Source organism: Crocodylus porosus, unplaced genomic scaffold (assembly GCF_001723895.1).
Source record: "Crocodylus porosus isolate Cpor-Errol unplaced genomic scaffold, CroPor_comp1, whole genome shotgun sequence".
NCBI classification, from domain to species: domain Eukaryota; kingdom Metazoa; phylum Chordata; order Crocodylia; family Crocodylidae; genus Crocodylus; species Crocodylus porosus.
The window spans coordinates 91,980,435-92,002,967 of record NW_017728947.1 but is presented as its reverse complement, the minus strand read 5'-3'; the positions used below and the strand labels follow the sequence as shown (position 1 = coordinate 92,002,967).

General features: G+C 42.3%; 1 protein-coding gene across 1 annotated transcript in view; it reads left to right on the top strand.

Moving 5' to 3' along the window:
- Nucleotides 1-20,844, top strand: part of CLMN (calmin) — a 118,157-nt gene extending 97,313 nt beyond the window's left edge. The window contains exons 5-13 of the mRNA XM_019552467.1: nt 2,348-2,440; nt 4,492-4,682; nt 6,854-7,047; nt 8,299-8,381; nt 10,316-11,620; nt 12,732-12,910; nt 13,336-13,396; nt 15,105-15,166; nt 20,352-20,844. Coding sequence (XP_019408012.1) covers nt 2,348-2,440; nt 4,492-4,682; nt 6,854-7,047; nt 8,299-8,381; nt 10,316-11,620; nt 12,732-12,910; nt 13,336-13,396; nt 15,105-15,166; nt 20,352-20,517 — 2,334 coding nt within the window. The 3' untranslated portion in view covers nt 20,518-20,844. The remainder of the gene's footprint in view (nt 1-2,347; nt 2,441-4,491; nt 4,683-6,853; nt 7,048-8,298; nt 8,382-10,315; nt 11,621-12,731; nt 12,911-13,335; nt 13,397-15,104; nt 15,167-20,351) is intronic.
- The last annotated feature ends 1,689 nt before the right edge of the window (nt 20,845-22,533 follow it).

Genomic DNA, 22,533 nt, shown 5'->3' with positions numbered 1-22,533 from the left:
TATATATATATGTGTATATATATATGTGTGTATATATATATATGTGTATATATATATACACACACATATATGTGTGTATATAAAATGGTGTTTCATTTTAATCATGGATTTGGGTTGGTTTTATCAGAGAATTTGCCATTCTTTAATCTGAGAAAACCAGGATCCCTGGTTATCAGGTAAGAGCTGTATCTAAACTAACTGGGGTCTTAATACCCTATGATAGAAAATTCCATAAAGAGATATCCTTATCCTAAAGTAATATACTGCCCCACATTTCATACTTAAAAATACTGGGAGTATAATAAGGGGTTCATGAATGAACAACTGTACAGTCATAGACAGCAGCCTCACATTAAAAAAAATCGTAACCTTCCCCCATGACACTTCACACCCAAACCCAGTGAAGACCCGACAGCAAACAGCAAGCACCTGTCTTCCCAAGTTGACCCAACCACTGATATCACTAAATTCTACACGTGCTGCTGTCATCACATTCTACACTCACTTTGTTGCCAAGGGTCCTGCTATGTCACAGTCTGTGTCCCACTTATGTAAGCTAAGGGCAGATCTAGGTGGATGAAGCACACTCAGACTTTTCACTGAGGAATGCCAAACTGACCATCACACTTGGGGTTTCGTTTCTTGTTTCTGGAAGAGAAGGCGGTGAAAAATCTTTCTGCCCTGTGTTGTCTAGACTGGGATGGATCCACAGATGTAAGCGGTGGTGACAATACAGCTGATACTGAAAACAACCCAATGATAAACTCCAGTTGAGAGCTTCCACAGACAAATTGCTGTCGGAGTGCAATAGACCTAAAAGTTTATCCCAAGCGATCTACTTTGTGGCTATAAAGAAAATCAGAACCTAGAAGTATGACAGCTAGAGGTGTCATCTTACTAGGATTGAAAATGTTTCAGTAGATCATTGGTTAAAGGGCTATTTTAATCTCATTTCAATTTAACTAAACTGGGAGTGAAGGTCAGTGATGAAAGTGTTGGCAAAATGCCTTGGCTGTAAGACCTATAGGTTTATATATTAAACCACAAATGGGGTGGAACCTGTCACAGAGTGGAGTTCTGTAGAATCAGGGCAGCAGGGCAAAGTATTGTTAAGTGATTCATCATGTATGAAATTTCTGAGAGGTAGATACAGACTGTATATTGGGCTTTAACTCAACCTAAGTGTCATTTGCAATATTGACAACTTCCTTGCTTCCTGCTCCACTCCTTTGCCAACAACAAGCCTGTGTTGTCTAAGGGAATAATATCCTTATGTTATCATACAAAATAAACCTCAGTGTGGGAACTATGGATTGCTTGGATTGGGCAAACCCAGCCTGTGCTAACTGATCTTGTCAGACATCAGTGACAAGTGATTTAAAAAGCCATGAGGGAGAAGGAAAGGGGAGGATAGGGGAAAGGCAGATGCATGTTAAAAGGAAAACTGAGGGTCTGGGAAAATTTATTTTCCTTTGCACAGAAAATGATTTCAGGTCATGTTACCCTCCCCTCAAGTTTAAGCTTATTTCAGCCCAGCTCTGAACTGTGCAGTGCACTCGTTCCTCAGAATGAATGGGAAAAGGTGTAATGGGGTATATACCCACTGTCTGTGACTGATAAGTGGCTTCAGCATCATCCTGTTCCATGACTGTATGAAGGAAACACCCTTATTACAGGGAAGGAGATACTGAGGAAGAGGAAGTGGTCTCAAGGAAGCAGCGCTGCGTTTATATCTTTTTTGATGACTATGGCTATTCCCTGTATGGGGTAGGCTGAAATTCCCTGTTGTCTTTATAGTGAGAGATGGTTTGGCTCTTGGTAGTCCCTGGTTTTGAAATCCAAGGGTGGGCTCAGCTCTGGAATTCATTGTAGCGGCTATATTTATAATCTTCATTCCTTAGTTGGCCTGGCAAGAAATAGGAAGCACAAAAAGAGCAGATTTCCTGCCAACCAGAGAAATGTGCAAAGCAGAAATGGAATGGTGCAAAGGTTCCCAAGCAGTCTTGTGAGGAAGGTGTGAGCTAGGAAAACTATGTTCCATGTGCTTCCTAACTTGTAATCATTTTCCTGGTAATGATTTTAGGTCAGATGCCTCCAAGGAGTGCCTTGAGCAAACTTCAGACTCAGTTTTTTGCTCCCTTTGAGGTTTGAGGTTAAAAATAAACTTAAGCAAACAAGGAAAAATGTTATTAGAGAATTTCAGAGTTGCTGGTTGCCTGTGACAGAAGGGTTATGTATGTGTGCAATTATCTGGATTTGACCCGATGTATTTTCTACATTTACACTGTGTTTCTCATGTAATCCATATTTATACATCCCCTTAAGCTTATAACCTACTTTTCTGCAGGTAAAACTGGTTAGCATCGATGCAGCAGAAATAGCGGATGGAAATTCATCTCTGGTACTGGGGCTAATATGGAATATAATCTTGTTCTTTCAGGTAAAACTATTTATAGTGTAATACTAAGTGATCTACTCCTTGAAATTGGTCAGCTGAAGCAAAATACATAAAGAACAGAAATAATGCAGGATGGGCTTGATCCTCACCTCATCATTACAATGATATAATTCTATTAATTTCAGGGAGTCACTGTGGTATAAAGGAAGCTGAGGCCTACATGAATTTCTGATGCTAGCTCAACTAAAATTTCTGCTTCTTCTCCCCTTCTAGCTGCTTGGGGCTCTAGTCCAAATTCTCTGGATGTGAATCAACACCCATAGGACTGTGTCCAGGGCTAGGGACAGAAGCTACATGTAAATCGGTTTAATTGATCAGAAACTGGTTTATACCTGTAACAGAACAGAAGCTCAGTGCACATAAACCAGTTTCAAAATGGCTGAAACTGGTTTAAGATAATCTGGTTGAATGTGGTATCAGATTTAACTGATTTGCGTGAAACCGGTTTATGAAACTTCTGTGCCAGACCACCTTCTTGGTTCAAGTTAAAACACAGTCCTCCAGCATCCCAACATGCTTTTCAGCCTTGGGCTGAGCTTTGATGTGCTGTGCTGTCTTCTCCAGAGAAGGGCTGGGGGGGCAGGAGGGGGGGGACTTCTTCCCCCATCACCCAGGCAAACCCTGGCTGGGTCTGGGGCCAAGGAGGGGGTTTAAACCTACCTTCCCCTGAGTACAGACCTGCCCTATTGCTAAACTTCCTGAAACTTACTGTTGGCTGTAACTGTGGACTAAACTACAAATCTCAGAGGTACCTGGAAGCAGGAACAGGAAATGATGAGCAGCCCCGCAGACTCCTGCTGCTGTGGTTCTGGACTGTAAATCCCAGAGACCTTGGGAACAGTACACAGGCTATGCTGGCTACATGCCAGAGAGGTGTGCTCTGTTGCCCCCTGGTTTCTGGCCTGAGCCACTGCAGGCATGTGGCTGCATTTCCTGAATCAAAAGTAAATGAGTGTCCAGTTGTTTCTCAATTTAATCTCTGCATCTTAGACTAACCTGCAAAGTCTGAATCGATTCTGCCTCAGGCTTTTAGACTGTTTGTACTTAGCCCAGCTCAACCAGGAGAAGCAGGGTTAAAAGTTTTAGGCTTTTGGGGGCTGGGGAGAGGGAAAGGGAAGGTGATAGATGTGGCAAAAAAGGATAGGCCATTTCACCAGAATTCAGGGGAGAATTCAGTTATTCAGGAAGTAGAATTTCACAAGCTTAGGTTTCTGTCTGGGGCCAAACCAGTAGCATAATGGAGTGGTAGGGGCAAATGGAGCAGAAACCCTGGGCATTGCCTTTGTGGAGGGCACAAAAAGAGCCACTGCTGACGCCTCCCTGTGTGTTGGCAGCTCCCCTGGCATAGGCCTGCTCTGGTCTGGGCCTAACTATTGTGAGAATAGCATGATACTGTTGGAGGTAATAAATCTGAATTGTCAGCTTTGTTCCAAACCTGAGTCAGATCTCAATACCATCTTCTCAACCCGTTTCTAGCCTGTATGTAAAATGAATATGCTGTTTCTTGAAAGAAAGCTTCACTGAAGTCTAATGAATAGAGAGTGCCTTTCTCTTGTTTATAGAACTCAGAGGGCAGTGTGATGCTTGCCCTCCATTCCCCAAACAGCTCTGATCACCTCTAGCATTGGACTACTGCTCTAGAAGCAAGACTCCCAAGTTGTATTGTCATGACACTCTATATCAGAGTACTGTGGGTTGCAAGTCAGCAGCTCAGGCACAGAGAGAAAATCCAGGTGATGTAGCACACCTAACAGTGGGGCCCACAGTAGAGAAGGGGGACATAAAGAACCCAGAACTACATTGCTCCCCCCACTGTCTTTGGCATGAGACTACCATTCAGGGTGCTGATTTTTACGGCTATTATGGTCTGTGTTACCTTAATGCACAGGCCTATAATTAGACCTTTTAAAGGTGTTTTAAGGCTATCATCTTAAAGGAAATACCACTATTAGTTTTCCTGAAAACAGGATTTAGGTTTGTTTTGACTCCTTTTCCCAAATTTAAGTACCTTGTGTTTTACCTCATTCCTACAGATTAAGGAACTTACAGGAAACCTCAATAGGAACTCGTCCTCTTCCAGCCTGTCATCAGGGCCCAGCGGAGCTGACTCAGACACCTCTTACCCTAGCACTCCAAACGTAGAGAAGAGCATGTCTGTCACAGTGAAGGATCAGCGAAAAACAATCAGAGCCCTTTTGACCTGGGTCCAGAGAAAAACACGAAAGTAAGTCAACTTCCTGTCCATAGCTTAGAAAAGTTCTCAGTTTACCACTTCCTTTCCTCAAGATTTAAAATTATTTTTATGTAGTCTGTGGGAGGAGTCTACAGTAATACAGGTTGTGTAAATCTTGGCTTTCCTGAGAGCGAGCAGTTTACTTATCTTTTGGCATAATATAGGCCAGAGCCTCAGATATAAATTGACTGACCGGAAGCAGCTGAGATGCAGGCCCCATTTTCCTTTTTCACAATTTTGGTGTTATGAGTTAACTGCCACCAGCATATGTAGCACTGCAAAGGACCCATATTAAGACCTTTCCTTGTCCTGGTATGTTTGCAGTCTGTTACATATGTTGAGCAGATCAAAAGGCAGCTATTAAATAAAGGGTTTGAACAGGTGTTTAAGATAATTGTGACTGTTGTTGTTTCCCCTTTGGGATCACTGCACGCGTTCTTAAGAACTGGCATTCTCTTTCTAGCGGAATGGCCATTTCATGTGTTATGTAAATTAGGGGTGCCCAAATGCGAACATGTGAATTTAAACCCCCTTATACCTTGAGAGCAATTGGATGTGGTTTTGAACTTTGTATCTCAACACATAAAAGCAGATTATGTTTGAAAATTAAGCATAATTAACAGAGGCACTGGCAAATAGCTTAGGCACAAGACAGCTTTGCAGCCCAGCCCTCTGCTTCAGGCAGCAAGTCTCCACAACCTTCTGGAGCAGCCAGCTGCCTGCGTTCCCTCTACTGCTGAGCCCATCCTCTCTGCAGCAAGGCTAAGCGCAGATGGAGTGGAGTAGCAGGCTCCACAGAAGAGGATGAGTGGCATGGCACAGCTCTGTTCCACCGATTTCCAGTCCCCCCTGCTAGCTCAGATTTTCACAGGCCAGATCCACCCCACTGGCCAATCCTCATAGGTCAAAAAATAAATCACTTGTTATCAAATTGTTATTGGTGTAAAAGTAATGCCTGTTGTAGATTTAATATATGAGCCAAGAAGAAATGGTTGAGAGAAAACAACCACCTTTATGTAGGCAATAGTGGGTCAAAATGTGCTTATCCAAGTTGAATGGCGGGGTCTTTGGCCAAATGTTTGCTCTAGGGCTTTATGGGTAAAGATTTGTGCCTGTGCGTACAAATATTCTATGTGCACAGCACTGAAATATGAAAGTTCCTTAAGCCCATTCTCTCACATTCGTCCCTGAAATAACTCCAAAGAAGTCAAGCAGAAGGCAGAGTAGAGTGCACCTAAATTAGAGATTCAGTTAGTTAACTCTGCCTTCTGCCTGATTTCAGACAAACAGAGCTAACTCCCTCTTTCGAAGGAAGTCAGTGGAATTGTACAGAGGTGAATGTAGCTTGTTGCAGTTTATGATTGGTCGCTACTAGTGCAGACAGAGGCTAAACAAGTTAATAAAACAATCCTATTTACAGCACTGTAATGATGCTGACACTGCCAGTGACTGGGGGGCACTAAGGAGGAAATGAACTAACACAATAAAGGCCAAAATGTTTTCAATTCCACTTAAAAGTACTGGGTAGAAGGAAATAAATGGTTGGGAAATGAAATGTTTTATAGCATATTTACAAGGAACAAGAAAGTGCAATTATATTAACTCAGTCCTAGCTGTTTAACCAGGAAATTTTACAGAACTCTATTTTTGGTGTACTTCATTTTAACTTTTATATGCAAAGAACTTGTGCATAAACCAAAAGTTGACAGATGCATAGATTGGCTCTTTCTGCATGCTGCATGGCACTGATTTTGTTATTTAAGGCCAAGCATACAAAAATATGACTCATTTATATTACTGTTTAACATATGTATTGGCCCTTTTCCCTTACTATGGGATTAAAACATTATAGCACAGTAAAAACAGCAGTTATTCAGACATTTGCTTTTGTAAATGTTAAATATGGTTGCTAAATCCTGGAGGATTTTTGTTTTTTGCTAACTGCTTTCTACAAACACGTTCATGTCCCTTGATAGCCAAACAGTTGACTCAACTTATGAATCTTTGTATTATTTGAAAGTATGCCATACTGTGTTAAGTCCAGGAAACTCAGACGTGACTTTTGCAACCAAATAACTTTGATATAATTGAAGATATTTGACGGTGACGGTGCTTTTATTAAATATAATCAGAGATCTAAATCTGTGTGTCTTTTTATTTAGATATGGTGTTGCAGTTCAGGACTTTGCCAGCAGTTGGCGGAGTGGCCTTGCTTTCTTAGCTGTAATAAAAGCAATTGATTCCACCTTGGTAGATATAAAACAAGCTTTGGAGAAATCAGCCAGGGAAAACTTAGAGGATGCTTTCAGCATAGCACAAAATGTGCTTGGTGTTCCTAGACTTCTGGAACCAGAAGGTAACACATTCACATCATATTTCTTTCAGTGAATCTTTGAAATTGTAATAAAAGAGTTGTGACTAATTATTTATTATGTGTTCAAAATACTTGGCAATGGTTAGGCTGTTGCTGCGGTCAGACCACTATCTATCATACTGAATAATACTGTTTCCTACTATTCCCTCACCTGCCTGTATCTATCTATCTGTTGTGTCTCATCTTATCTTTAAATTGTAAGCTGTTTGGGGCTCTGTGTGACTGCCTTTCTGTTGCATTTGTACAACATCTTAGCATAATAGGGCTCTGGTCCATGACATACCCTTATGTCCTCTCTTAGAATAATGAATTAATATTACAACTCTCTCAGGCTCCAGTCTGTACTCCACTGGGCTGGGAACTGTGTGAACACAGTCATTATCATCCCAAAGGCTTACACTGCAAACCAGAAAAATAAGACAAGGGAGGAAAAATGTATCCTACACAAACACAGCTAAGAGGTTACTGTATATTTATTTTACTTTTCCTTTCCTTTTCACGGAACTTCTGCTGTTACATTTGTCAACATGCCTCTGATTCAATCCTAAAATGAGGGTGCGTATCAGTGATGCAACAGAGAACATTAGATAGAGACTGCAAAAATGTTAAAGTGAAGGAGACAGAGGCCACATACAGGTGTTATGTTTCTAGCAGGAGAATTTCAACTCTGGAGACCAGGGGGAGTTGAGAGGCAGGGAAATTATCTCTTCGACTTACCGAGATTGGGATCACTCTGGTCTAGGGAAGGTGAGGGAAGCAGCAGCTCTTTGCTTCCTCCTGGTCCCAGGAGGGATCAAGCAGGGAGGAAGGCTCCAGTGCCTTCCCCAGACTGGGGTCATCCCAGTTTGGAGAAGGTGGGGGATGGGGGCACACTGGTCCTGCTTCTCTCATAGACTGGGAAGGCAGGGAAGGAGCTGCTGCCAGCTGCTCCCCACTTGCTTCTCACACTAAAGTTTCTGGGATCATACCGATCTGAGGAAGACATGAGGAGGAGGGCAGAGAGAGCCTGTACTGCTTCTTCTGGAAACATTTCTAGTGTTAGAAACATCCTCAGAGTCTATCAGTAGTAAAGAGGATTCTGTCTTTTCTAATCCAAAAAAAGAGCAAATGAATGCCTATAGCTTTTCATAAGAATATTTCTACCTTGAATCATATACGTAGAATATATTTCTGATCACCCATTCCATGGAAGTCTCTTAAAGCATTTAAACAGTTCATGTTTTTCCTCCATAGATATAATGATTGAGTCACCAGATGAACAATCAATCATGACATATGTGGCACAATTTCTGGAGCATTTCCCAGAGCTAGAAGGGGTATGTCTATGTCTGTCTCTTAGAGTATGGAATTTTTAGAATTTGCAACGACCTTTTTGAAAAAAAAAAAGTATATATTTGTTCACTTGTTCACCTTACAAACTATTTTATTTCAAGTTGGTTAAAACCCACATTAATTTTTAACAATTCCAGGTAAGCTTGTCCCCTCAGATCCTTGAGGTTTTCCATTGGGGTTGCTAATCAGGCCAAACCTTAAGCCAAAACCCAGCTTTCATAGGGTTAATATCCATTCAAGTAAACAATCTCCTGATTTGTTCTTGCCCCAGACCCTAAGAGGGTTCATAATTGTGCTAAAACCCTTCCCAGAATCTCAGCAGTCATTGTTAGAGCCATCTTGACAGTCTTTGTTGGACTGTTCTCTACTTTCAAAACCAAGAAGAACTGAAAGATACAGCCTATTTTAGCTCTACAGGCTGTTATCACAGTCAAGCATTCACAGGTGAAATCTTGGCCCTATTGAAGTCTGTGGGAAAAAAATCTTCAGGTGACTTCACTGTGACCAGTATTTCACTTGAGATCTTGTCAAAGGTAAGGAACTGGTTTGGGATTCATTTGAAAGAACAGATAAGTAATCTATGTGGGGGCTGAGAGGTGGAAAAGCTTGTTGAAGGTAGAGGAAAGGGAACTGAAGGACTGAAGATATAACAAGGGTTGAGAAAAATGAGAGCAAAGGAGGAATTGGAATAAACTTAGTAGATCTGTCCTAACAAGCTGGGTATTTCTGGGCTTATCAAACCTTTCCCCCCATGGGCATTGGCTGTCACTAGTGTAAAATCCTCCTTTTTACTATGAAAAAGATATTCCAAGAGACTTAGTCCCCAGGAGTAGTAGGATGTTCTGGTTGTTTGGTCCAAAGAAACATGCAAAGAAAAATGGCTCATAGTTAATGCTGCTTTCTACTAACTTCCTTTCATTCAGATTGAACAAAATCTCCAGTTGCAGTTATTTTTGCAGATGGCATTTTATAGCATTTTTAAAGATCATGTATTACTTTTCATAATGAGTGAGGAATGAAATTCAAAAAATGATTTCTTCCTGCTTTCCTGATAAACTCTATGGCTGTGTCCACATGAGCATCAACGTTTGGTTCCCTGGGGACAACTAGTGGCGGTGGACCTTGTGCCAACACTAGTTGTCCCCAGGGAATGCCTGTGCCACGCATGCGCTAACACATGGCAGGTTACCTCGGGTGGGTTGGGGAAGGATGGAGCTAGCACTGGGCTGGCCCTGGTAGCCTGACCTGGGTTCCTGGGAGCCTCCCAGGGCTGCAGCAGCAGCAATCCTCCCCCTTAGAGCCTGGCTGGCAGCTGCAGCACAGCTCTGGCTGGTCAGGCTCCAGTTTTGAGCATTGCATGTGGCCTCCATGTGTGCTGCTCTGCTTTCTTTTTCTTTTTCTTTTTTTTGCACAGGTTTTTTTGACCACAGGATATCCAGGGGTCAAAAAAAAAAACCCTTTCGCTCTTCCCTTGCAGCATGGAGAACAGCTGAACATGTTGTATTTGGCGCCTCAGACGTGTCTGCAGTGCCACATACCGCACGGCTTCGCTTGTCTAGATGTGACCTATAGGTTTACTTCAGCCCATGTGTGTGTGTAAAATACTATAAATAAGATATCCCTCCAAGATACTACAAATATTATACTTAAGATATCCCTCCATTGAGAGATGAATTGTATTAATGACTGAGAGTTAGGATCTCTCAGTTCTAATATAGCCACGTCTGTGACTTCTGTGTGGTTTAGTACAGTTCACTTAACCTTTCTTAATTCAGGTCATGTACTTAAAAATGAGATCGTTGTTACTTGGCTAGTTCATGGGGTGCTAGTATGGGACTGATTAGCTATTCTTGCTATAGCAATTTAAAAATGTAAAGTGATATGTAAGTTGTGACTATTGTTTTATCATCCTTTGCAGGAAGATTTTTTAGATCTTGAGAAGGAATTACCCATTGAATCAACATATGTCCACATTAAAGACACTCCTTCAGAACAGGAAGGCAAGATTTTGATTTTGAATGAAAATGGAGAACATGCATGTACAGTTAAACATGAAAGGAGCCAGCCTCCTCCTATAAAGGTTTGTGTCCATGATTTGCTGGAGGAAATACAGCCAGAAATTGCAAATGAAGAGCTTAATGATAAACCAGATCAACCAGTATTGGATAACTCACAGAGGGCCCCTGAAGAGTCCTCAGTATTGGCCTCTGGAGAGGTACCTCAGAGGCCTACCTCTTTGCCGATCACGGATTCCGTCAGTTTTGACCCCATTTCTTCCTGGGACGCTCTTAGTGATAAACTGAATCCACACGAAGACGGTACATACAATCATGCACTGAAACAGAACAACAATCTTTTGGATGTTCAGAAAAATGCAGCTGATTCTTTTGAAGACTATTCTGAACAGTTGGCTAGAAAGGCAAATGAAGCTAAGACCTCGCCAGCTAACAAAATAAAAGAAAGTTGTTCTTTCAACCTATTATCTCAGACTTCGGATACACTTACAACTGAACCAAGAAAACTAAAAGGAGACATGGAACCCCAAAATGAAACTCTTCTAGAGGAAAATGCCTCTAAAGAAGAAGATACGCAGCATGTTTTGAATCTACTCAGTGAAGAAATATCAACATTTCAAGAAGCACATGAACATTCAGAACAATTACCTGTTCTTCAGGGAGCACAAGTTATCCAGCATTTATCCAAAGATTCAAATTTCAAAGGCCAGCGAGAAATATCTACATCTGGCAAATGTGGAAAACCAGCCCCACTGCTGAGTAAAGTTCCTGGAAATCTAGATAATCGTAGTGAAGGCGGATCTGAAGCTAAAATATCACCAAGTTCTTCAAAAGTTTCTGTAATTCCTCATGATCTTTTCTATTATCCACATTACAGTGTCCCTATATCAGCAGTTTTAGAAGCTTTTGTTGAGCCTTGTCTTGATCCTAATGCTTCTAAAAACCATGTTTCTTCTGAGCTTTTAAATTCGTTGCATGAGAATAATGAGCAGGATGCACTGAAGCCAGGTCTGCAAAGCAACATGGATGTCTCTGCAACAGAAATGGATTCTGAAGACATGCAGAAGGACAAAATGGGTCATCATAGTTGCCCTGAGTTCTCCTATGAAAATGTAGAGGTTACCGTAGTAGAAAAGAAAATAGAAGTTGAAGAAGATGGCAACGAATCCACAAGCCCTCAAGAAACTTCAGTTCCAGAAAATCCTGAGGTACATTTCTTGATTTTTAAATTCTAGGAGTGCACATCTGCCCATATTAGGGTGTTAGAATCTGGCCATGATACCTTTTACTTTGTAGTAGAAATGCTTTGGAGAGCTCTGTACAACATGCTAGGCCTGTTCTCCCCTAACATTATTTATCATTGCCCTCTGCTGGATGGAATGTGCGATGATCACAGACTTGTTTGGAGCTGTAGACCGCAATCAATATAAGCCCTAATACTACTACAGACATAAATTTTAGATACCTTTATACAAGCCATAGGCTTGCTCTGTGACCGTATCTGTGACCTTTCTGCTATGGGGTTGTCTTCAAGATGATGCAACTTTTACATGCAATGCATACAAGTGAAGATAATTCCTGCCTTAAGTTAAATCAAATTAAAGCTTCTCTACCTAGAAAAATTGTACCATTTGTCCTAGTATATAGATAAACCAATATGTTAGAAGGAGAGTGGGGTTTTTTCTGTTTTATTTAGGTATTTTTTGTTAGTTTGTTTACTGATGTGTAAGTGATGTGCCCACCATTCACATCCAGCTGCCTCTACCTCTCCAGCCAAAATGGGGCACCCTTTTACTTCTAAGTTAACTGGGGATGGTCTTCAGCCCAATTCAGGAGGAAAGCTCAAACTCTGTAATTCTGAAACCAGAGCAAGTTGACTGACCAGCTCTGTCTCTGGTCTTTTGCTTATACCAGTAGAACTTTCCATCTTGGACAAATTTTTATTCAAGTCTGTGTTTGCAGAATTGAATCCTTATAAGCAAACTAAACTACTATAGATAAAAGGCTGGCTGCTAGAAAAACCTGAAATGATCTTTTCCATGATGCAGGGTGGGCTAAGATTTCTTGTGCAAACATCATCTTTTGAAGGCAATGGGAAGATTAATTTCTGATCAACTGATAACATAGTATAACTCTATGTGGTCCAATGCAATATTCAAGCAGCAAATTTTTACTAAGGACTTTTTTTTTAATGTTGGTAGCATAAACTTCACACTTCATGCACTACTTGGAGTTTATTATTACAAACAGTAGCAGTATAGTAAAGCTGCATTAATCCTGTTACCATCTGACAAAAAAGTTTTTTCCTTTTCTAAATAGTTCACTGTACAGCAGTTGGATAATATATCAACAACAGTGATGAAACCAGAAAAAAACAGTAAAAGGAAGGAAAAAAAGAAGAACGTTGTTCAAGCAGAAAGCTTTCAAACCTTAAAACCTGGGATTACTCCTTTACTAGATAAATTGGAAGAAATCATTGATTATCAAGAATTTTCCAGGTATTTCATGCTGACTTCTTAGAGATCAGATATACCTACAATCATGGTGAAAACTGTAGTTGCAGAGCTCCTTCAGACCCAAAAGAATTCTGCTTATAGAATCTTCTTATCTAAGTTATCCCCGCTTTCTTTTGCACTATTCACTATTACCATTTATTTTATTATATAAATTTAAAAATAACACAGCAATATGTATCATTTGGGAATGTATTCTTATTGCAGTCTCACATGGTTTTTGTACCTTAAACACCTATCAATATATTGCGCTTCAGAAATTAACCCAAAATGATATAAAAAACAACTGTTCAATTTTTTTACCCAGAGGTTTTAAATCTATATAATAAATATTTGAATTTCATGGCTTTTTTTGAATCCCTGTGAGAATTTTTCTCTGTGCATTAAAGGTATTTTTATTTACTTCTCAGAACAAGCTGCAATGATTCCAGTGTTTACCTCCGAAAACAGATGCCTAATTCCACTGAAAAGGTTAGTCTATGGAAATATATATATAGACTATATGTATATTCCCATATATATATATATTCTCTTTATATATATATATATTCCCTTTCTTTCTCTGTGTGTGTATGTATGTTTATACATACATACATAAATAAAATAAAAAATATATATAGCTGCTTATACATACTGCTCATTTTCTCTGTAAATCCCATGTCTCAAATAGTATAATACTACATGACACACAAACACAATTCTGTGGATTAAATGGAAGTCATAAAAATTCTGTTTTTTGCCCTAAGACTAAAGAAATAAGTAAAAGCTAAAGTAAGACTAGAATTTTTTTAAGAGCCCTTATGTGGTTAAATACATCTACAAAAAATATCTAATCATGCTTGTATATAAATTATAATTTTGAGGATTGTTTTGTTTCTATTGTGCTGGCTTTTCACTTTTACTGAAGTCAGTATTCTTGCAGAGCAAATTTCCTTTAGTTCTGTGTTTTCCTTTTCTCCTTTCAGTAAATAAGAAGGAAGATGTTGCCTGTTCTATAGTCATGTATGGTAGCCACACACCATCTCATTTAAGATACAGTCCTACAGAAATTGTGAAGGCACTCAGTACATTCTAGGACTGAGCCCTTTGCCTCAGCTGTCTAGTGGCTGTTGTATAATGCTACTGCTGTAATGGACAGTATTCCTGTCAGTACGTGGTCTTTCAAGGGCTATTGATTTAGAAAATGGTTTAAGCAGAATTTAGGGGGGGAAATTATACATGGAAATTAAGTTCAAACTGTTGTCTTTATTGGGTATAGTGATAAACTGGCTAGAGAGTCATCCAGAGACATGAGTTCAAGCCTTATTCTTGGGTTGGGCTGAAGGCTACAGCTAATCAGCCCAACTGTAAATTGTACCTTATTATTTGGGGCGGGAAGTCAAAGTTGACCAGTTGACTTTACTGCATCGATCCTGTATTGGCTGTTGGCCAAAACTGGTGTGCCTTAGCTATACTAACCAAATGGTCTGCTGGGTTTGAGTCAACTGTTGACCTTGTCTTCATAGTTTAGTAATAAGGGATGTTTATAGTCATTACATTGTTCTAGGTTTAATCCAGACTACAGCTGTCACTATATATATGTGGATGTCTATAGTCCAAATTAAAATTGGCTTCAGTCCAAATTAACTAAGCCAGATTGACTGAGGATTAAATTTAATGCAGACTAGGGCAGTCCAAATTAGGCAAGTTAAATTGTATTGATTAACATGTATGTACCACCTTGCTTTTAAGGAGAAATAGTCCTTAGGAACTCAGATAAGCAGATAAGCATTGCAAATATCAGTCCCCTCAAGGGAAACTCATTTGGGTTTTTGCAACACAACAGAGCCTATCAGGCTTTATAAAGTAACGCCTTTATAAAGTCAAATGTACCAACAACTCATCATGGTGATTAAGTATCAGGTCAATTGCACAACACTTAAGCTAACTGCAACAATATAGCAATGCTTACACAGGTTTATTATTAACCTCCTAATGATTTCCAACAGCATAAGCTCACACACAGAAAACTGAGAATTGGGTCTGTTAGGGGCTGTCAATGATCACCTCTTAACCTTTCAATTCAAATTGAAATTTGATGCGAGTCAGTTAACAAGGTTTAGAAAACACTGAGCACAGTCTACAAACAGCCAAGATCTCTTTAATGGTTTTGTTTTCTTTACAAACTATGTCACTTTAGGAACTTGTTAGCCAACATGAAGAGAAGAACACAGATTCAGGAGAAAGCACAGATCTGGTTATCATCAGGTAGGTAATTGTCTTTTCTATAGTGAATTTATCATATGCAACCCATGATCTCTGGGCTCTCTTACAGGAGTTCAAAGTCAAATCTATCAGCATTTTACAGCTGTACAGAACTGGATTCAATACAGTTCCTCTCACATATGAATTTGCTAGCTATTGACTTTGAAGTGCTGTATCTTTAATGTTCTCTAATTTGCTTTTACAAAAAGTAAAGAAAATATAAAACTACCTTAATTAGATGAGTGAGGATTCTGCCAGGAGATATGCATGCACCATGCTTATGCTGCGTCTACAGTGATAGTTACAATCAATCTTAAGGTCACCTTAAAGCCTATTGCCCAGGCTCAATCTCTGCTGGTAGTTGAGCCTAATCCTGAAAGCACAGCTAAATGCCCAGGTATCAGGTTGACTCTGGACCACTCGCCTCCTAGCCTACCTCTTTTTGCAGTGTGTGTGGAACTGATTCTGGTGTGCAGGCTGTAAGTATAGGAAGTCTGCCAGCAGCAACCCTACAGTTCCTTATTCCTGACTTCCAGCCCTCCTATCTTTACTTGCTATCTCTACTACCTATAAGTAGAATCACATGCAGAAGGAAGGAAATGTAGTTACAGCCAGATTTCTAGAATATGCCTTGCATGTAAACAGCACAATGTGGATGCATGGGTTCATCAAAGGCAGGTCCTGCCTGACCAACCTGGTTGCCTTTTATGACCAGGTGACTAAATCCTTGGATGATGGTGTCACCATGGACGTAGTGTTTCTAGACTTTAAGAAGGCCTTTGACACTGTCTCTCACTACATCCTCATCAATAAATTAAGTGACTGTGGCACTGATGCCTACACAGTTGGATGGGTAAAAAATTGGCTGATGGGGCACACCCAGGGAGTAGTGGTGGATGAGTTGTACTCAACCTGGCGAGATGTGAGCGGTGGGGTACCCCAGGGCTCGGTCCTTGGGCCCACACTGTTTAACATCTTCATCAGCGACTTAGACAAGGGGTGGAAAGCACGCTGTCCAAGTTTACTGATAACACTAAGATGTGGGGAGAGGTGGACACACTTGAAGGGAGAGAGAGGCCACAGCTAGATTTAGACAGACTACAAAAGTGGGTAGATAAGAATACGATGGGGTTCAACGTAGGCAAATGCAGGGTGCTACACCTTAGGAGAAGGAATCCACAGCATACATACAGGCTGGGGACTTTCCCTCTTGAAAGCACAGAGGCAGAACAGGATCTCAGAGTCATTATTGACTCCAAGATGAACATGAGCCACCAATGCCAGACCGCAGCCAGCAAGGCCAGCCATACCTTGTCATGCATCCAAAGGTGCATCTCAAGCCGGTCCAGAGAGGTGATACTCCCCCTCTATGCGACTTTGATGAGGTTGCAGTTGGAGTACTGCATCCAGTAGACTGAGGGACCTGAACCTGTTCAGCCTCAGCAAGAGGAGGCTGAGGTGGGGACCTGGTGGCTGCCTACAAACTCATCAGGAGAGATCAACAGCAAATAGGTGGAGCCCTTATCTTCCCAGCCCCGCCTGGGGTGACAAGGAACAATGGTAATAAGCTGATGGAGAATACGTTTAGGTTAGAGATCAGAAGGCAATTTTTTAGAGTTAGGGTGGCCAAAATCTGGAACCAACTTCCCAGTGAAGTGGTCCTCACCCCTACTTTGGGCAAATTCAAGAGGAGGTTGGATGATCACCTATCTGGGGTCTTGTGAACCCAGCATTCATTCCTGCCTGTGGCAGGGGGTCAGGCTAGATGGTCTGTTCAGGTCCCTCCTGACCCTAGCTGCTGTGAAACAAAGATAGCTCTTCTGTGTCCTACGCAGTATGACATAAACAGGGAAAGGCAGCTTATGTAACTTGGGTTAGTAGAAAGTAACCTTAAGGCCAACCCTGTATATAAGTGTAGGCATAATCTTGGTGCGATATGTCATAGCAAAGAAGACAGTGGAGTTTAAATACATTCTGTGGGGATTTTAGCTAGTGGCCTCTCAGATCCTGTTCTAGCATATGGCCTTGTATACCCAAGGGTTATTTTACAATGGTGCAACTACAGTGTTGATAAGACCTGGTGATAGAGCAGCCACCACAGGTCTGCTTTAACTTTCATGCAGGGTAAGTTCAGTCTTTGACTGCCTCCAGGGGCCCCAAACTAAGTCAGATATTGAATTTATGATGCAGTTCAGAGAGCTTGGATCCTTTCTGAACCAGCTTTTCTTTAACTGAATCAAAAACAAGTTTAAATACCCATGGCCACTTCTTCCAACTTATGTCAATAGGCATTTAGTAGAATCAGGCTTTGGCTGATAATCACTGTGGTGGCTGGAATTCATTATGAAAAACATACAAAAATGCTATTGGAGACAGCAGTGTCCTGGTCCAACTCATATCATGGATAGTGCTTTATCTTTTGAAAACCGTGTATTTAATTTGTTACTGTGATGTCTTTCTGCTAACGTTTTGTGTAAAACTTGCTGTCTGAGATCTCTAGTGAGATTTCCAGTAAGAGGGCTTAAAACAAATGTATAAAGTGACTTCCAAGCAAAATAAAATGTGAGAATACATTTCATCCTATTGAAAAATCTAGCCAGTTTATCAGAAGGTAACATTTTAAAAAAATAATATCAGAAGGCATGCATATCATCTAATTGCAAAGTGTGGATGGGTTAGGGCCATATATCATCACACAGTTTTCCTACTGTTATAATTCCCTGAAGGGTGGAAGGCTTCACTTCAGTGTGCATGTCTATACGTGATGTTGCATCACTGTAGCAACACGCTACAGCAGGTGGAGCAACATACGGTCTGTGGGCTGGATGTGGCCCACAAGGCCATTCTGTCTGGCCCACAGGGCCCCTAAAAATTTTAGAAAATTAATATTTCTCTGTCTTTGGTTCCTGTCAAAGATTACAGGAACCAGGAGCAGTAGGACCCCAGGGAAGCCTGGCAGGCTCCCACAACTGGAGGGCCTGCCCAGCTCTGCCCCCCCAGCTGGAAGCCCCAATAAGGGCTTCTGGCCTGGCATGTGGCTGCCCCATACAGGAACCTCAGGTAAAGTGGGGCGGGGGAGGAAAGGCCGGGGAGGACCCCGGGCAGGGAAGGAGCCCAGGGTAAAGCAGCTCTGGGAAAAGAGGACCCTCCCCCACGCCATGGCCGGTGCTCCCTGCTGCAGCCACTCGCAGCCCACGTGGGGCTGTCCTGAGCAGGCACAGGCAGCCCCAGGTGGGCTGTGAGCAGCTGCAGCGCGGGGCTCAGGCCACGGGGTGGGCCTTTTCCTGCGCTCAGCACCAGCTTGTAACTTGGCCCAGCTGCCAATCCCATGCTAGCTCCAGGCTCTCCGATCGGGGCTGCGCACAGTGGCAGCAGCTGCGGCGCCCCCATTTGCTGCACCGGGCACTGTTTGCTGTTGCTGCCCGCCCAGAGCTCACGTGCTGAGCAGCCCAGGGGCAGCGGTGGCAAACACGTCCAGTGCCAACGGGTGAGTCCAGAGCCGGCGCAGGGCCCAGGCTGGCAGTGGGGCGGGTTAAAAGCTGGTGATGAATGTGGGAAAAGTGGCCCCTTGCCTTCCCCATGGCCAGCACCCCACTCTGCAGCTGGTCGCAGCCCACCTGGGGCTACCTGTGCCTGCTCAAAACAAAATGAGGGAAGGGGGTATATGGCAGGATGCCCTGCTTGTGCCCCTGTCCCCCAGCCCTGCTGCACCTGCCCCCCACCCAAAGCTCCTGCTCCCCAGTCCTGCTGCCCCTTGCCACCCTGCCCTTCTGCCCCTTGCCCCCCACCCAAAGCCTCTGCCCCTCAAACCAGGCTCTGTAGCTGTCAGCAGCTACCCAGAACCTGGGCCAGCTGCAAACACTTGCTGCCTCTCCACCCCAGCCCCCGCCTGTGCCTGCTCAGGACAGCCCTGCACAGGCTGTGAATGATTGCAGCAGGGAGCGCTGGGCGGCACTTTTTGCCACACTCAGCACCAGCTCATTCACTGCGGTGCAGCAGGATGTCGGGGCTGCACGCTGCCCCCTGCCTGTACCACGGGGTTGGGGGGCACTGGGAGTGAGCGGGAGCACGGGGCCCACACTGGTGTCCTGGAGCCAGCGCCAGCAGGGAGCAGAGCAGGGTGGCAGGAGTGCAGGGTACCAGCCAGCGGAGGATCTATGGCGCTCCCCCCTCTCTCTGCTGGTGCAGCCCAGCTCGACTTCATGGACCCCTGCCAGCCTGCACCCTGCTCTGGGCCCCACCAGCGCTGGCCTTGAGACATTGGTCCCAAGATGGTGACCAGGGGGCAGGGCACCTGTCAAGGGGCAGGGCTACCCATGCAGCCTTCAACAGCTTGCCAAAACTGGGTAAGCGGCCCTCTGCCTGAAATAATTGCCCACCCCTGCGTTACAGCAACATAACATCAGTGGGCAAAAACCGAGACACCACATCTGTGTTGCTGTAGTGACGCACTCCCTCAGTTTAGCACATCACTACAGCGACATAGCAACTAAAAATAATCATGCACGTTACGGGCAGCTCAATATGGGCTGTTACTGCATCGTCCTTTAGTACTTCCTTTTGGAAGTACTAAATGACAGCTCAATAACAACAGCACTGTGTAGATGCGCCCAGTATGAATTAAACAATCAAGATCTATGTGAAATCTTTGGAAATGATTAGTCAAGTTTGAGTGTCCAGTTTGAGAAATATTAAATAATAAGTCCTGATTAGTCACGTTGCTCATCATCCTTCTACAAATCCAGTCCTCTTCACATACCACCTGAACAGCCCATATGGCTCCTCATTTTTGATAAAAATAATTTTGTATTTAATTAAAAACACATACTTGGACATTGCACACAGAGCTGTGCACAGCTGAAAATAAAGAGCTAGATCCTCAACTGGTGTAAAAAGCCATCATTCAAATGACTTCAGTGGAGCTTTTGTTGATTTATGCTACCTGAGAATCTGTCCCTGGTTTGCAGAGGTTTAAAAGAGCTGTGTCTATTGGGTCCTGACGAGTGATACTACTACGCCCCTTTTTGTGCCTCACGGATCTGGCTTGCTCTCCAGCTAACCGGATTGTAAATACTTCATTGAACTATTGTCTCATTAGAGTTTGGCCCAACTTTTCTAGCAACAGCTTCAGTCTATCCCCTATTTCCCTTCCCCTTCCCAACCTCTCTTACATTCAATTTTGCAGGAAGAAGAAAGACTTAGAGGCAAAGGAACCTCTGGAGACTGTGGGTCCACCTCCAAATTCTGTGTGTGTAGACCAACCCGAGTTGTTTTACTTCATTGTTTTCCTCTGGGTGCTGGTCTACTGCCTGCTGCTCCTTCCACAGCTTGTTAGCAACAAACGTTGATCTCTGTGAGTGAATAATAAAAGACAGTGGCTCGATTTTTTTTTTTTTTGGTGTATGTGCATATAAATCAGTTCCTTCAGGTGAAGCACAAACAAATGTATGTTCAAACAAACCTGAATTTGTAGCTCCTACACAGATTATTCCTAACTCTGTTAGTGTTGTGCTATTACGGTGTCTTAGCACATTTTATATTGTGACATTGTGTACATATACATATAAATATATATATATATGTAAGAAAATGGCTTGATTTAATATACACAATTTTTGTACATTTGTGCCTTGCTTTATAAACGCTAAATAAAATTGATAATTATTAGAAACATGGATGATTTAGAGCTCCACTCTTCAAAAATGTTTTTTCTTGCTGCACTTATTTATCTTTGGCCCTATAGCTGTTGAAAGAGGGGTAATGTTTGACTACCACATAAAAGTGGGTCATCTACACATGCTATTAATGTGATTGAATGAACTCCAGCGCATTTCATGCCAGGTGCCACATTTATACATACGCATGGGACTGCAGCACATTGATCTGGGTCAGAGCAGCCCCAGCTGGCAGGTGATTTGGGGGTCAGCCTGCCAGCCCAAGGCTGCTCTGACCTGGCTCAACATGCTGCAGTGGGGCTGGTTGGGGCACAAGGGTGCTCCAGTGTGGAGGTAGCTGGCAGGGAGCCCCTGCACTGAAGCAGCCTTGAGCACCAGCCAGCCCTTTCGGCATCTGCACATGTGCTGTGGTGCACTAAGTAATGCCACCATGGAATAGTACTTAAGTTGAAAAGTACTAACCTGTGGCAGTGTTTATTATTTTACTGCAGCCTAATAGGACTGCATATATAGACACTGAGACTTTACAGTGGAGCTGTTTGGGCAGCTCCACAGTAAATGTCTTATGTAGGTGCATCCAGGCAGAGCTTGAAATAAGTTCAAATTACAGTTCCAGTGGAAATCATTTGGTAACAGAAGCCTAACTTTTCTCCATCATGCGTTTCGTTGTTAGCCAAATGGGTTTTCTCAAACATAGTAGACTAGGGGCTGTACTTGCTTACCCTGTCAACTTTGGTGTATTTCTAATATGAATTCACTTTAGTGGGTCAACATTGTGGTTGATGAAAGCTAACCCATGGTAGCTGTTCTAATCCTTTATTCACTTTTTTATCCTTTACTGATCAGTCTCAATCAGTTGCATCTGTGAATTGCACTAATTAGGCCATGTGAAGTGTTCTACGTGCCAAAAATTTGGGGAAACCCAGCTTGTCACCTGTCGTGGTGGCAACATAACATACAATGATTGCTAGCATCCTTTCCTTGAGATCAGTGGAAGAAAACTACTTCTATCTGGAGAAGTGTTTGCAGTTTCTGTTTCTTCTGGCTTTTAAGAAATCTTAACTGCAAATGAATGGATTTCTATAGGTAGGGTTTTTGGCTTGCATTTGGTATCTCATTCTTTTAAACAAAGTCCAGTACAGTAAAGTCCAGTACAGTAAAGTCCAGACTTTTAAACAAAGTCCAGTGCAGTAAAGTCCAGTACGGTAAAAGTGTGAAGGCAACAGAGATATCAATCTTTCTAGGTTATACTGAGCTTTTATCCAGAAAGAGAATGTGGTATATGTTCATAGTCACATGCCTGGCAATAACAATATCTTCTACCCTAGTTGTTTCTGGTCTATTTATCTGCAACTCCTGGCACATTTTGATTTCATGATACTCTCATGAGGATATGTAATGTTGGTTCCATTTTAGTCTCCATAAGTAAGAGCACAGTGTGCCTCATAAAAATGCATGCACACAACTTTGTTAAAATAAAAAGTTACTTAAGACATGAGGTTTTATGTTTAACATTCCCTTTGGGCACACAATATTACTGCCCCAGGTAAATTCTCAGCTTAAATTGAAGCTTTTGGAATCAAGGCATGCATGTTAAGCAATGCTTTTGCACACACTTAGAAGCTATATATAGGCTTGCTTCCTGCTAAGGATTTTTCTAGCTGCCTAACCAGCTTCCTTCTTTCCCTG